This window comes from Pan troglodytes, chromosome 12 (assembly GCF_028858775.2).
Source record: "Pan troglodytes isolate AG18354 chromosome 12, NHGRI_mPanTro3-v2.0_pri, whole genome shotgun sequence".
Taxonomy (NCBI): domain Eukaryota; kingdom Metazoa; phylum Chordata; class Mammalia; order Primates; family Hominidae; genus Pan; species Pan troglodytes.
This window is the reverse complement of record NC_072410.2, coordinates 27,276,859-27,290,357: the sequence shown is the minus strand read 5'-3', so window position 1 is coordinate 27,290,357 and position 13,499 is coordinate 27,276,859. Positions and strand designations below refer to the sequence as shown.

Sequence of the window (13,499 nt, the reverse complement as noted above, 5' to 3'; positions counted from 1 at the left end):
TGATCTTCTCTCCTTTCTAATCGTCCTCAGCTCAGAATTTTGCTGGAGCCGAACCCCAGCTTGGAGGAGCGTAAGCCCTGGGATAACCTCTTTAATCAGAATCTGGCCTGAGTCCCTGCTCGAAGCTCAAGCACCCGGGGCCTCGCGGCCGCCTGCAGTACTCCCCTCCCACCGCGGGCCAGGGCCGACTGGAAAACGGAGCAGGCCATCCCCAGAGCACGGGTCCCGTGGCCACGTTGAGTGTCGCAGAGCACGGGACGCAGGGCGGGGCTTCTGGACCAGCGCGCATCCCAATTGGCTCTCGGGGCTGCCTTTTAGCCGGACGCGCGGAGGTGGGCAATCCGCTCCTTCCCTTGAGCAGTCCACGCCTTGTGGCGGCTTTGCGGAGCTGCTGCTTTGGCGGGAGTTGGCGGCTGGTGTGAGGTGAGAGGCGCGGTGGTCGCTCCCCGGCGAGGCCAGGTCAGAAGCGGACCGGGATCATCCAGGGGCTTTCCTGCTTCAAGAGCCTGGTCTGAGCGGCCTGTTGGGGACTGGGCGGAAGTCGAAAGGGAGGGAGCGCCGGCCATGCGGGGCTTGTGGCGGGAATGAGTCCTTGTGGGGCGTGGTGTTGTGGAGAGCCCCGCTTTGCCTCTTCCTCGGCATCCCGTTCCCCTACATCCAGAGAGGGCATCCAGGACCTGATGTCGGGCAGGTGCCCTTCGCACATCTTGGGGCAGCTCGGGGAGCGCCTGTCACGGGTCTGACGAGGGAGCTGAGGCCTGAGGGGCCCTGGGCGGGGGCTGTGGGGCGCCGAGGCCATGTTTGAGCAGAGCCGGGAAGGTGAAGTTCTCTTGCGGCTCTCTGTAGGGCACAAGCATTTCAAACGTGGGGGCAGGTTTAGAGTTTTACCCTTGATCAAGGGCTGAACGCTCAGATGTGCACAGGCTCAGGCGTCAGTGATAATCAAGGTGGAGGCAAACGGGAGGGCTCCTGCTGTCGGGCTAAAGGGACAGTGGCGGCCAGCTGGGCCCTGTGGGGTGTGTGCTCAGAGATGCCAGAGCTCAGCTTTTTCCATTACAGCCGCGACTGGAAACCTTGATTTTCAAAAAATGTATATGTAACAAGCCCACTGCTGTTCAACGTTGGTTTTACATCATAAGGTTTTAGCACGTTGTGTAGTCAAAGAAGTGTGTGTGTGTATATGTATATATGTATTATATGTATATATGTGTGTATATATGTATATATGTATTATATATGTATATATGTGTGTATATATATATGTATATATGTATTATATATGTATATATGTGTGTGTATATATATGTGTCTATGAGTTGAATTTGCCCTCGGGGTGCCAGTTTGCATCCTCTGCTGTAGGAGTCCTGAGCTGTGTTGTTAACTGGCAGATGGGAATAACCCCTTGCCATGGCTTTGACTCTGCTTCCGTAGAGCTAGCACAGACCTAATGGGGTTGGATTTGGGGGTTGGGGGTGGTCTGCAGCTAGGGGACAGACACCCTCCTTGCAAAGCGGGCGTGGGTTTGTAGCCTTCCTGTACCATGTGTCTGTGAACAGGGCTATGCAACATTTTCAAGATAACAGAGTGCCTTTGGGATGAGTCTCCCGTGGCCCCCCAGACCCTGGGCACTGCAGGGATCCTGATCCCATTACTGCTTGGCTTCCTGGCTGGAAACCGAGCTGACTGGGGAAAGGAGGAACGCGCCTGGAGAATTCTTGGGAGGAAGTTATTGTGGGTCAGCTGGCTCTTCCTGGTTCCCTCTTGCACACCGGGCAGACTGCTGGACATACAGAGATGAGTCCCTGCCCTCAGGACACTCTGACCACGTAGGGAGATGAAACCATAGCCCTGGAGGAGGGCTTCGAATGGCTCTTTGCCGGGCAGGCTTGGGCTGGGGAACCCAAGGAGGAGAGGGAGGGCTTAGAGGGTGTTCCAGAAGCATCGTGGACTTAGAACCCTGGGCAGAATTGGGTGGGTGGCTGGGAAGGGAGAGGCTCCTAGATGGGCCTGATCAAAGTGTGGTAGGGATGGGGAAACATGATTAGACCAGCCCACTCATCAGGGTCGTGCTGAGAAATAGGGAAGAGGGGCTTTTAGGCCCAAATTTTTGAGCCAGGAGTCGTTCAGTGCTGTTTGAAGGAACATAGGTATTTATTAGTTCAGGGAAATATTGTGGTGGGAAGGAGGGGCTGAGGAGATACAAGTGGCGTCTTCTGTGGAGAACGTTAATGTGAGAGGGGAGTGATTGTGGAAAAGTCTGTCTTTGTCCCCAACTAGATGCTCATTCCTGGTGAGTAGGCCTCTGTGTTCTGACCCTGAGTTGTCCCTCTTCTATTAGCCAGCCCACATTCCCGTAATGTTTGGGTGGTTACAGGGCTGTCTCCTGGTGAGGAGGGGAAGGGCAGCTGAGTAGGACCTGGTGGCCTCATGGCGATAGTCTTCTTCCTCCTTGGCAGTCTTGTGCCTCCTTCCTTCCAATCCAGCCCTCATTCTTTCCCTCTGCACAGAAAGGATCAGCATCTCCGGTACAGCCCCCATCTGTGCTAGGAGATGGCCGGGTGGGTGTGGATGCTAAGACAACCGATCCCCCTCATGTTGGCCCGAGGAGGGCCCTGACCTGGATACTGTGAGACCTTTTGAGGACAGCTGGCTCCTTTGTGGGATCAGTTGGGTGTGGGGCAGGGCCTTGATCTGAGCCAGCCCCTAGTTTCCAGCCTAGGTTCTCCTCACCACTGATGGCCTAAGTGATGTCTGTCTGTCCTGTGATGGGGGGTTGCAGTTACCGCAGGAGGCCCTGGATTATGGCTCAGATTCTTATGGCTCCATCCTTGCACCTTTCCCTGGCTCAGGTTTCTGTGGGGAGAAGGAGAGTGCCAGAGGTGACTGGTTCGTGGTTCTTCTAGGCTCTCATGGCCACCATGTTGGAAGGCAGATGCCAAACTCAGCCAAGGAGCAGCCCCAGTGGCCGAGAGGTAATGTGGCTCCTCCCATTCCTCAAATCCTCTCTGCCCTGCCACCCCTTCTGCTGTGCCCCTCACTCCTAGAGCCTCCATTGCTCCATCTTTCCCTCTCTCCTGCCAAGGACTTTGAGTCCTCTCATCTCTCCTCATCGCCCTTTCCAGACTAGCCTGTGGTCGTCAGGCTTTGGGATGAAGCTGGAGGCTGTCACTCCATTCCTGGGGAAGTATCGCCCCTTTGTGGGTCGCTGTTGCCAGACCTGCACCCCCAAGAGCTGGGTGAGTGATGGTAGCGAGCTCTGGGAAGCTGCTTCCTTTATGTCCCTGCAAGCTTGGCTCTTCCCTGCCCCATGCCTCTGCTTCTGTCTTTCAGGGGAATGGATGCACTGGTATTGGTTGTATGGTTGGGCGGTGGCTTGTTCCCAGGCCTGGGAGAGTTGGGTGGGAGAAGTACAGAGGGGCCTAAGTGGTGGTAGGGTGTGCCCAGAGGGCTGGGTTCTTATCATGCCTGTGTCAGTTTTGTTGTTCAGTTTTGTGGACATCACCCACTCAGACTTCCCCAGCACTCAGCACATGCTTGAAGACCTCTTTTTTGGTTTGTGTCATGTGATGGTGGTGAGGGAGCCCAGATTTCTCATGGAGACCCAGGCTGCGTTTTCTCTGCTGTTGAGAAGATAACTTCTGGAGACTTTCACATACCACTCTGAAAGAGGGTGATTCTGTACAGGATACAGCACTTCAGTTTTGAGCATGGGCCCCTTTTTCCTGAGCCAGCCTAGAATCTGGGGTCAAACACCTTTTGCGAAATACTGTGCTGTAATCTTTTCTCCTGGAAGACTTAGCAGGCCACCTGGCAGAGCCAGAGGGGCAGTACAGGGGCGTTTCTTTACCAGTTTGCAAAGGCCCCCCAGGACATGCTGTCTCTCCCCCTGTCTTGCAGGAGTCCCTCTTCCACAGAAGCATAATGGACCTAGGCTTCTGCAATGTGATCCTGGTGAAGGAGGAGAACACAAGGTAGTCAGAGCTATGGACTGGAGCAGGCTTGGGGACAGGGACCCTTGGGTGCAGGGCTGCTGGGGCCCTGCTTTTTGGTGCCATTTTCTTCCTCTGATAGAGAAAGAAGGGCCCCGTCCTCTGTTCCATACACAAGCCTGCAGGGAGGGGCGGACTTGGAGCTCTCTTGCAGTTCCTTCTGTGAGCATGTATGGATTGCCCACCGTGTTTCAGGCTGTGAACCTGTACCCGACTCAACAGGGTGAGGGGTGGGAATGGGGCACAGATGGACAGGCAGTTCTTCCTGCTCAGGTGTTCCTAGTACATGGGTCTGGGGTGTGGTCCCTTTCTGATTGAATAGCCTTCTGTGAGTCCTAGTGGAGGTGGGCCCTCTCTGAAGGATCTTCCCTCCTGCTCTGGGAGCTGTGCCCAGGTTTCGGGGCTGGCTGGTTCGGAGGCTCTGCTATTTCCTGTGGTCCCTGGAGCAGCACATCCCCCCCTGCCAGGATGTCCCACAGAAGATCATGGAAAGCACCGGGTGAGGAGGCAGGGAGTGAAGTCTGGCTGGCATTTCTGGGATCCTGAATGGGATGACAATGACACTAGGTAGGGGTGTTTGAGAGGGGTGGCTGGGGCAAGGCTTCTAGAGCATGAGCTTTGCCTGGGACCCTTCCTTAAGGAGGAGGGTGAAGACTGGAGGCCGTGCCCTGCTGCAGCCTCATAGCACTCCTTCTAACCCCCTCACAGGGTGCAGAACCTCCTCTCAGGGAGGGTCCCAGGAGGCACTGGGGAAGGCCAGGTGCCTGACCTTGTGAAGAAGGAGGTACAGCGCATCCTGGGTCACATCCAGGCCCCACCCCGTCCCTTCCTGGTCAGGTAACTGGGCTGAAGGGCACTCACCCTTGGGCTGGGGACTCTGTCCTTCTGGAGAGCGGGTGTTGGCCGGGCTTGGGGAAGTGCTGGACTCTCCTCCTGGGTTGCTGGATAGTGTTTACCAGAGTGGGCTGCAGCCTGCCTTCACCACCGCCTCCCATCCCCACATTTTGCCAGCACAGGTCGGAGCCTATGTTAGATGCAGCACACTGTTCCAGGGAAACGGAGGGTAAACGAGATATGCGCGGCTGCAAGGAGGAAGGAACAGGGCTGAGACAGAATACCAGGAAGGGGACAAAGAGCCTGTAAGCCAGAGCCAAGAGGAAGAAAAGGCGAACAAGAATGAGGCGAATAGTCTTGCTAGAGGGAATAGCCTGAGCTTTGGCCCTGGGCAGGAAAGGACTAGGTTTGCTCCAGAAGCTGACGTGGTTGGAAGCCAGCAAGTGAGGGGTCGAGAGCTATGGGAGGTGAAATCGAGAGGCAGAAGGGATCAAATCATGTAAGGCCGTGCAAGTTTGGACTGGATCTCCAAGTGCAGTGAAAACCAGTTGCAAGGTTTTAAGTGGGAAGTGACATCATGAATTGGGGTCAAGAGTGGAGACCAGAAGGGCATCTGGAAGGCTGTTTTGTTAATCCAGGTGAGAGATCATGGTGGACAGTAGAGGTTGAAAAGTGGATTGAGAGGTCGAGGTGATATTAACAGGACTCACTGAGGGATTGGACAGTGGGAACAGGGGCAGTGAGGGAAGTAGGAGAAGTTACAGGACAGCCCCGTTTCTAGCCTACTTTCTGGTGGTATGGACAGAGAACAGGCTTTGGGAGAAGTGAGTTGGCCCAAAAAGGTAGTTTGGAGAGAGAGAGTTTTGGTACCTGACATGCTTGTGGAGACACTGAGGAGGCAGCTGCATATAGGAGCCTGGAGCTCAGAAGAGAGGTTGGGGCCAGAGACACTGCGAGGCTTTAGCATACAGATGGTGTTTAAAGCCAAGGAGATGAATGAGTCCCTGAGTACAGGTGGGCTTGGGGCAGCATGTGTCAAGCTCAGCTGTCTTGAATGTGCTGAGTGGCCAACTGAGCAAGGACAGAAAGTAGAGGTTGTTGGTGACCTTGACCAGCCCTCTGCTGTTCTAGTCGCTTGATCTGCCTACCTTGACATCAGCCATCAGCCTCCCTTTCTGTGTTTCCTTCCCTCCAAGCCTAGCTGAGATTGCAGGCTCAGGGTGCTAATAATGCTCTTTCGAGGGAGTCATGGGCATGATCCCCCGCTGTCTACCTTCTCTTTGCACCTGAGCAGCCCAGCGTTGCCAGAGAAACACACACCAGTGGACTGGTTTCCTTGCTAAGTGCAAATGTCACAGGGACACATGGCACTCTCCAGGGCTCCCACCCAGCCTGCTCCTTCTTAGACTTATCCACTGTCAACTGATTCCCCATCTCATGCTTCACAGAAAGATAAAAGCCATCACATGGGGACTTGCTGCTTATCCAGCACATTTCCCTGCTACTACAGCTATGTGTCTGTCCTAAATTAAAGCTGGTCCTATGCCAGTGCAGTGGCTCACACCTGTAATATCAGCACTTTGGGAGGCTGAGTGGGGTGGATCACCCAAGAGCTGAAGACCAGCCTGGGCGACATAGACCAGCCAGGGCAAACTTGTCTCTCCAAAAATTAGCCGGGTGCACTGTTGCGTGCCTGTGGTCCTAGATGCTTGAGAGGCTGAGGTGGGAGGATCGCTTGAGCCCAGGAGGCAGAGGTTGTAGTGAGCCAAGTTTGTGCCACTGCACTTCAGCCTGGGCAACAGAGCAAGACCCTGTCCTAAAAAATAAATAGAGCTGGTCCTCCTGTTGGGCTGCAGGGACAACCCCACCCACCTGCCCACCAGGGATTTTGCCCCTGCAGTTATCCCCTTTCCTTCTTCTATTACTAATCCTTCCTTTTTATTTCACCTTTTCTGGTAGATTGTGAAGACCAGGCTGGGTTCTGCCTGGAGAGAGGCTTGGTCCTCTAGTCTCCTTTAGGGTAAATTGAGGCAGATGCTCTGATTCTGATGTGAGGCAGCTCCACCATGAGGTCGTGGGAGAGTAGCAGCGTCTGGTGGGCATGAACTCTGGTGTCAGAACTTCCAGTCCCAGCACTGCTACTTCTTAGCGTTCACTACCAGGAAGCAGTTCTGTAGCTTCCCTGAGTCTCACTTTCCTCTTCTGTAAAATGAGGATAGTGGCGGGGCCTGCCCTAAGGAGCACTGGGCAGCCCTCCAAGTGCCACGGGCCGAGCGTCACTCCTTGCCGCACCTCAGGCCTGGTGTCCCTCCCCAGGCTGTTCAGCTGGGCGCTGCTGAGGTTCCTGAACTGCCTGTTCCTGAATGTGCAGCTCCACAAGGGTCAGATGAAGATGGTCCAGAAGGCCGCCCAGGCAGTAAGGCCCGCCCTCCATTGGGTTGGGGATGGTGGGAGCAGAAGAGCAGAGGCTGGGCCAAGCCCTTAAGTCAGGAGCAGTCCCCATCTGGTCCTGCTTCCTGGCCTCTCTGCTCCCAGCCATACAGCAGTCCAGTCCCCATCAGCTGGTGGGAAAAATCCCCTGCTCTTTGCCGACCTTCCCTTATGTCTCACGGCCCTGCTCCCATGGGGCTTCCTCTAACGTCTTTCCATCATGGTCTTAACAACCATTACGTCAGTGCGTCGGTGCAGTTACCTTAAGAGTTGTCTAAAGGCTCCTTTGCTTTTGGGAAATGTGCTCAGAGGAAGAACTCTGCGGCTGAACTGTCCCTCCCTCTGGGGCTGCCCTGGGTCTTTGGCTGCCTGTGTCCTCAGGGTGGGGCAGGTTGGCACTTCCCTCTGGCTCTCCCTGGAGCAGGGCTTGCCGCTTGTCCTCCTCTCTACTCACAAAACCCTCCTGGATGGGATCCTGCTGCCCTTTATGCTGCTCTCCCAGGGCCTGGGTGTGCTCCGTGTGGCCTGGGACTCCCGCACCTGCTCCCCTGCCCTCAGGTAAAAACCTTTTGCCTCTAGACATACATGGGAGAAGTCGCAGGCTGGGGCGGGGTGTGTATCGGGGTGTGTTGGCAGCAGCTCCCTGCTAAAGGCCCTCTTCGTGGCCTCTCTGCTCCGAGCCATACAGCAGTCTAGCCTGTGGGGCTTAGATGGAGGTGTCAGCCACAGGGCCTAGGGCCATGGCTTCGCCTCAGGGTATTCAAGTAGGACACAGGCTGGCCATGGGGGAGCTGAGACTCTCACTAGCCCCTTACTCATTCACATCTTCAGAGCCCCTTTCCTTATCAGGCTCTGCCCTATGTCCCACAGAGCTCTGCTGAGGAAGCTTGGGGGGCTTTTCCTGCCCCCAGAGGCCAGCCTCTCCCTGGACAGCTCTGAGGGGCTCCTTGCAAGGGCTGTGGTCCAGGCGGTGAGTGCCCCCAGTGGTTACATATGGGCCAGGCTAAGGGGACAGGGGTCTGTTTCTGCTCTGGCCTTAACACCCCCTCTGACCCCTCCTATTCCAGGTCATAGAGCAGCTGCTGGTTAGTGGGCAGCCCCTGCTCATCTTCCTGGAGGAACCTCCTGGGGCTCTGGGGCCACGGCTGTCAGCCCTGGGCCAGGCTTGGGTGGGGTTTGTGGTGCAGGCAGTCCAGGTGGGCATCGTCCCAGATGCTCTGCTGGTACCAGTGGCCGTCACCTATGACCTGGTTCCGGATGCACCGTGTGACATAGACCATGTGAGAATGTGAGACCCTCCAGCCCCTTGGGCCCCTAGGTGGACACCAGCTCCCGACAGGAGGCACAATATTGTGTCCTGTGGCTGAGCCCCACTTAGGGCTGTGGGGGGCACAAAGGAATCGTCCTTACAATCATCTGGCAGCACCTGCCAAGGCCATTACCATCATCTCATTTCATCCTGTGAAGACCTTGATAGGGAGGGATTTTTCCTGTGTCATGGATAAGAAAAGAGGAGCTTGGGACAAGGTCACGCACCAGTTTGGGCCTGAGATAAAACTGAGCAGGGTGTGACCAGAGGATACCTCTGGGGACCAGGATGGGTGGGCAGCCCTGATGTCCGCCCGAGAGCAGTGTCCTTGGTGAGTATAGTTATCCTCTCCCTCCTTGCAGGCCTCGGCCCCCCCTGGGGCTGTGGACAGGAGCTCTGGCTGTCCTACGTAGCTTGTGGAGCCGCTGGGGCTGCAGCCACCGGATCTGCTCCTGGGTGCACCTAGCTCAGCCCTTTTCCCTGCAGGTATGGAGCCAGCTGGGGAAGGCTGGGAGTACCTGGGGTGTCTGTCGTAGGCATCCTGGCAGGCTGGCCCTCAAAGCCACTGCAGGGATAGCTTTGCCTACTTCCAGTGGGCTGTGTGCAAGTTTCCTGGTGGGCCCGAGCAGGCCACCTAATAGCCTTCTCCTGGGCAGGAATACATCGTCAGTGCCAGAAGCTGCTGGGGCGGCAGACAGACCCTGGAGCAGCTACTGCAGCCCATCGTGCTGGGCCAATGGTAGGGGCACGGGAGCGTGGGGTCTCAGGGGGCAAGGCAAGCAGCCCTTCAGCACCAGCTTATGTATCCCCCATATACACACACTAGCAGCCCTCCCTCACCAAATATCCTGGGGTCATCTAGAATAGTTCCAGGTACTCGCCTTGCCAACAGTCTGAGTGTGGGGTATGGCACAGAGGCCTGGATGGGACTGGGGATTATAGAAGCCATCCTCTGTCCTGAGGCTGGGAGGGGGAAACACCCTCACCTTTTAGAAAGCCCTAGGCATTCCCACAGCTGTTTTTGTGTTTGGACCCTTCATCCTGTAATCTGTGTCTCTATCTCAGTACTGCTGTCCCAGACACTGAGAAGGAGCAGGAGTGGACCCCCATAACTGGGCCTCTCCTGGCCCTCAAGGAAGAGGACCAGCTCCTGGTCAGGAGACTGAGCTGTCATGTCCTGAGTGGTGAGGGTGAACCAGATCTGGGCCTTTGCGGGTGGGTCACTGAACCGTCCCCTCTCGGGGTCAGCCAGTCACCAGGGTTCTCCATTCCAAGTGAGTGTCTGCACCTGAGGCGCTCTGTGGTACCTCGGGGACATCTGAAGAAGAATGGAACCCTTCTCCTACAGGAGGAGCAGGCAGCCAGGGCCATCATGAGGGAGCAGCTAAGTGCATGCACAAAGATGGTGGCCGGAGGCCAGGAGGCTGCAGCTGCTTCCCCAAGGCCACACCCAGCCCTGCCTTCTGAGCGGAGTCTCCTTAGCTTTGGGTGGGGATGGTGTTAACTGAATGGAATGATACGTGTAAGGGGCTTAGCATAGCGCCTCCGCAGAGGGCCCTTATAGGGAGATCCATCTGTATCTTCTTCAGTGCCCCTCTAGTAGAGGCTGTGGGTTGATGTGTGGGCCCTACGATGAGATCCAGGGGAAGGCCCCCAGCTCCTGGCCTGCTCTCAGCCTGTGTGTGATGATAAACACCACTGCTCCGGGTGTACGTTCTTCATCCCTGGGGTGGAGTTGGGATGTGTGGCTAGGAAGACTTGCTAGATCATGGAGGGACCAGGCTGCTGGGCCTCAACCTGACCAGCATCTCCACCCCCCGCCCCACTCCAGCCAGTGTGGGGAGCTCTGCGGTGATGAGCACGGCCATCATGGCGACGCTGCTGCTCTTCAAGCATCAGTAGGTAGGGGGTGCAATGTGGTGGGGACCTGGGCGGTTGGGGTGGGGGGGTGGATGTGTGGCCCTGCTGCTCAGCCCTGCTTTGCCCACCCAGGGTGTGTTCCTGTCGCAGCTCCTGGGGGAGTTCTCCTGGCTGACGGAGGAGATACTGTTGCGTGACTTTGATGTAGGCTTCTCTGGGCAGCTGCGGAGCCTGCTGCAGCACTCACTGAGCCTGCTTCGGGCGCATGTGGCCCTGCTGCGCATCCGCCAGGGCGACTTGCTGGTGGTGCCGCGGCCTGGCCCAGGCCTCACACACCTCACCTGGCATGGCTGAGTGCTGAGCTGCTGCCCATCTTCCTGAGCGAGGCTGTGGGCGGTGAGTCTTGAGGTGCACGGGGTAGGTGCACGAGGTGGGTGGATCATGAGGTCAGGAGACCAAGACCATCCTGGCTAACATAGTGAAACCCCGTCTCTACTAAAAATAGAAAAAATTAGCCAGACGTCGTGGCACACACCTGTAGTAGCAGCTATTCAGGAGGCTGAGGCGGGAGAATCGCTTGAACCCGGGAGGCGGAGGTTGCAGTGAGCCAAGATTGTGCCACTGCACTCCAGCCTGAGTGACACAGCAAGACTCCATCCCAAAATAAATAAATAAATAAATAAATAAATAAATAAATAAATAAATAGCTTTTGGGCTGAGATGATGGGGTCAAACAGGGATAGTTTGACTTCCTCTCTTCCTACTCGAATACACTTTATTTCTTTCTCTTGCCTAATTGCCCTGGCCAGAACTTCCAATACTATGTTGAATAGGAGTGGTGACAGAGGGCATCATTGTCTTGTGTCAGTTTTCAAGGGGAATGCTTCCAGCTTTTGCCCATTCAGTATGATATTGGCTGTGGGTTTGTCATATATGGCTCTGATTCCTTCAATACATAGTTTATTGAGAGTTTTTAACATGAAGGTTGTTAAATTTTATCAAAGCCTTTTCTGGATCTATTGACATAATCAGGTGGCTTTTGTCTTTAGTTCTGTGTATGTGATGAATCACATTTATTGATTTGTGTATGTTGAACCAACCTTGCATCCCAGGGATGAAGCCTGCTTGATCACGGTGGATAAGCTTTTTGATGTGCTGCTGGATTCGGTTTGCCAATATTTTATTGAGGATTTTTGCATCAATGTTCATCAAGCATATTGGCCTGAAGTTTTCTTTTTTTGTTGTATCTGTGCCTGGTTTTGGTATCAGGATGATGTTGGCCTCATACAATGTTAGGAAGGAGTCCCTCCTTTTCAATTGTTTTGGAATACTTTCAGCAGGAATGGTACCAGCTCTTCTTTGTACATTTGGTAGAATTGAGCTATGAATCCATGTGGTACTGGGCTTTTTTTTTTTTTTTTTTGGTTGGTAGGCTATTTATTACTGCCTCAATTTCAGAACTCATTATTGGTCTATTCAGGGATTCAATGATTCAATCTTGGGAGGGTGTATGTGTCCAGGAATTTATCCATTTCTTCTAGATTTTCTAGTTTATGTGCATAGAGTTGTTTATAATATTCTCAGATGGTTGTATTTCTGTGGGGTCAGTGGTAATATCACCCTTATTATTTCTGATTGTGTTTATTTGAATCTTCTCTCTTTTCTTCCTTATTAGTCTAGCTAGTGGTCAATCTATTTTATTACTTTTTTTCAAGAAACCAGCTCCTCGATTCATTGATCTTTTGAATTTGTGTGTGTGTGTGTGTGTGTGTGTGTGTGTGTGTATCTTCTTCAGTTCAACTCTTATTTTGGTTGATTCTTGTCTTCTAGATTTGAGGTTTGTTTGCTCTTGGTTCTCCAGTTCTTTTAGTTGTGATGTTAGGTTGTTAACTTGAGATTTTTCTAGCTTTTGAATAAGGTCATTTAGAGGGATAATTTCCCTCTTAACATTGCCTCAACTGTGTCCCAGAGATTCTGGTACATTGTCTCTTTGTTCTCATTGGTTTCAAAGAACTTCTTGATTTCTGCCTTAATTTCATTATTTAGCCAGGAGTCATTCAGGAGCAGGCTGTTCAATTTCCATGTAGTTGTGGGACACTTCTGAGCTTCATGAGCTCTTGTAAAGTTGGTCTGGTGGTAACAGATTTTCTCAGCATTTGCTTGTCTGAAAAGGAGCTTATTTCTCCTTTGCTTATGAAGCTTAGTTTGGCTGGATATGAAATTCTGGTTTGGAGTTTATTTTCACACATTCACTCATCACTTCCCTGCGCAGGCGAAGGGGTTCCCCTTGGCTCTTTGTCACTTCTGGGTGGGCTGTCACCCTGCCCTGCTTTTTTCCATTCTCCATGGGTGGAGCTGTTTTCCTGATCAGTTCCAATGTGAGTACTTGGATATTTCAGTTGAAGGTGCTGTGTTTACTCATCCCTTTCATTCTTCTCTGTGAGAGCCATGCACCATAGCTGCTTCTAGTTGGCCATCTTGGCCCCCTTCCGGCTGAGCCTAATTCTGTGTAATAGAGGTTGTACATAGATATGCCCTATAAACACAGATTATAGAGAAGGATCATACAACATGATCCTTACATATGCACATACATGTGCAATATGGCTTTGCATGTGTCATGCATCAGTCAAAATTATTCTGTTTTTTACTTCAGGGTATCTTGACTATAGTGTTTCATATGTGTTTCTATTTTTCTCTGTATCACAATTTTAGATCATTGAATGGACTGCTGGGCTAGACCTGGAAAATTCTTCTGCCAAGTGTACTATATGTCTAGGTTCATGTCACTGTGTGATATCGGTGTCCTTGTGACAACTGTAGGGGGATATAAGAGCAACAGTGAAATAAAGTCATCTCTCACAGCTGGCATGTATATTCCTATAAATTTATGTGAACAGGAAAGTAGACACAAATTGGAACCATGGAATTCAAACAACGGTCTCTTAAATGAAGTCACAGAAACTACGTGGAAATTTAAAACGTTGAACCCTGTCCTCAGTTGTATGCACCTCTGCACAACAGGTCTATCTTCTGGAAGGGTAAGGTATTTCTTCTCACATTTTTTTCCTTCTGTC

General features: G+C 53.2%; 2 protein-coding genes across 2 annotated transcripts; both read left to right on the top strand.

Moving 5' to 3' along the window:
• Positions 1-359: 359 nt before the first annotated feature.
• On the top strand, positions 360-7,406 carry LOC107971389 (glycerol-3-phosphate acyltransferase 2, mitochondrial). Its single transcript, XM_054677581.2, has 7 exons — positions 360-459; positions 2,850-2,972; positions 3,123-3,236; positions 3,898-3,971; positions 4,384-4,488; positions 4,698-4,826; positions 7,140-7,406. The coding sequence occupies exons 2-7, from the start codon at positions 2,910-2,912 to the stop codon at positions 7,306-7,308; spliced, it is 654 nt and encodes a 217-aa protein (XP_054533556.2). The 5' UTR covers positions 360-459; positions 2,850-2,909; the 3' UTR covers positions 7,309-7,406.
• Positions 7,388-13,287, top strand: LOC134806978 (glycerol-3-phosphate acyltransferase 2, mitochondrial-like). Its single transcript, XM_063789638.1, has 9 exons — positions 7,388-7,811; positions 8,124-8,223; positions 8,321-8,541; positions 8,925-9,048; positions 9,219-9,301; positions 9,628-10,050; positions 10,394-10,460; positions 10,555-10,818; positions 13,138-13,287. The coding sequence occupies exons 1-8, from the start codon at positions 7,474-7,476 to the stop codon at positions 10,774-10,776; spliced, it is 1,578 nt and encodes a 525-aa protein (XP_063645708.1). The 5' UTR covers positions 7,388-7,473; the 3' UTR covers positions 10,777-10,818; positions 13,138-13,287.
• The last annotated feature ends 212 nt before the right edge of the window (positions 13,288-13,499 follow it).

Bases quoted from the DNA above. Each gene is read 5' to 3' on its own strand.
- LOC107971389 (XM_054677581.2), top strand. From the start codon at position 2,910: ATGGCCACCATGTTGGAAGGCAGATGCCAAACTCAGCCAAGGAGCAGC. The intron at 3,972-4,383 runs GTAGTCAGAGCT...AGCTGTGCCCAG, and splicing joins GTGAAGGAGGAGAACACAAG to GTTTCGGGGCTGGCTGGTTC. The intron at 4,489-4,697 runs GTGAGGAGGCAG...ACCCCCTCACAG, and splicing joins AAGATCATGGAAAGCACCGG to GGTGCAGAACCTCCTCTCAG.
- LOC134806978 (XM_063789638.1), top strand. From the start codon at position 7,474: ATGGTCTTAACAACCATTACGTCAGTGCGTCGGTGCAGTTACCTTAAG. The intron at 8,542-8,924 runs GTGAGACCCTCC...CCCTCCTTGCAG, and splicing joins GACATAGACCATGTGAGAAT to GCCTCGGCCCCCCCTGGGGC. The intron at 9,049-9,218 runs GTATGGAGCCAG...TCTCCTGGGCAG, and splicing joins CTCAGCCCTTTTCCCTGCAG to GAATACATCGTCAGTGCCAG.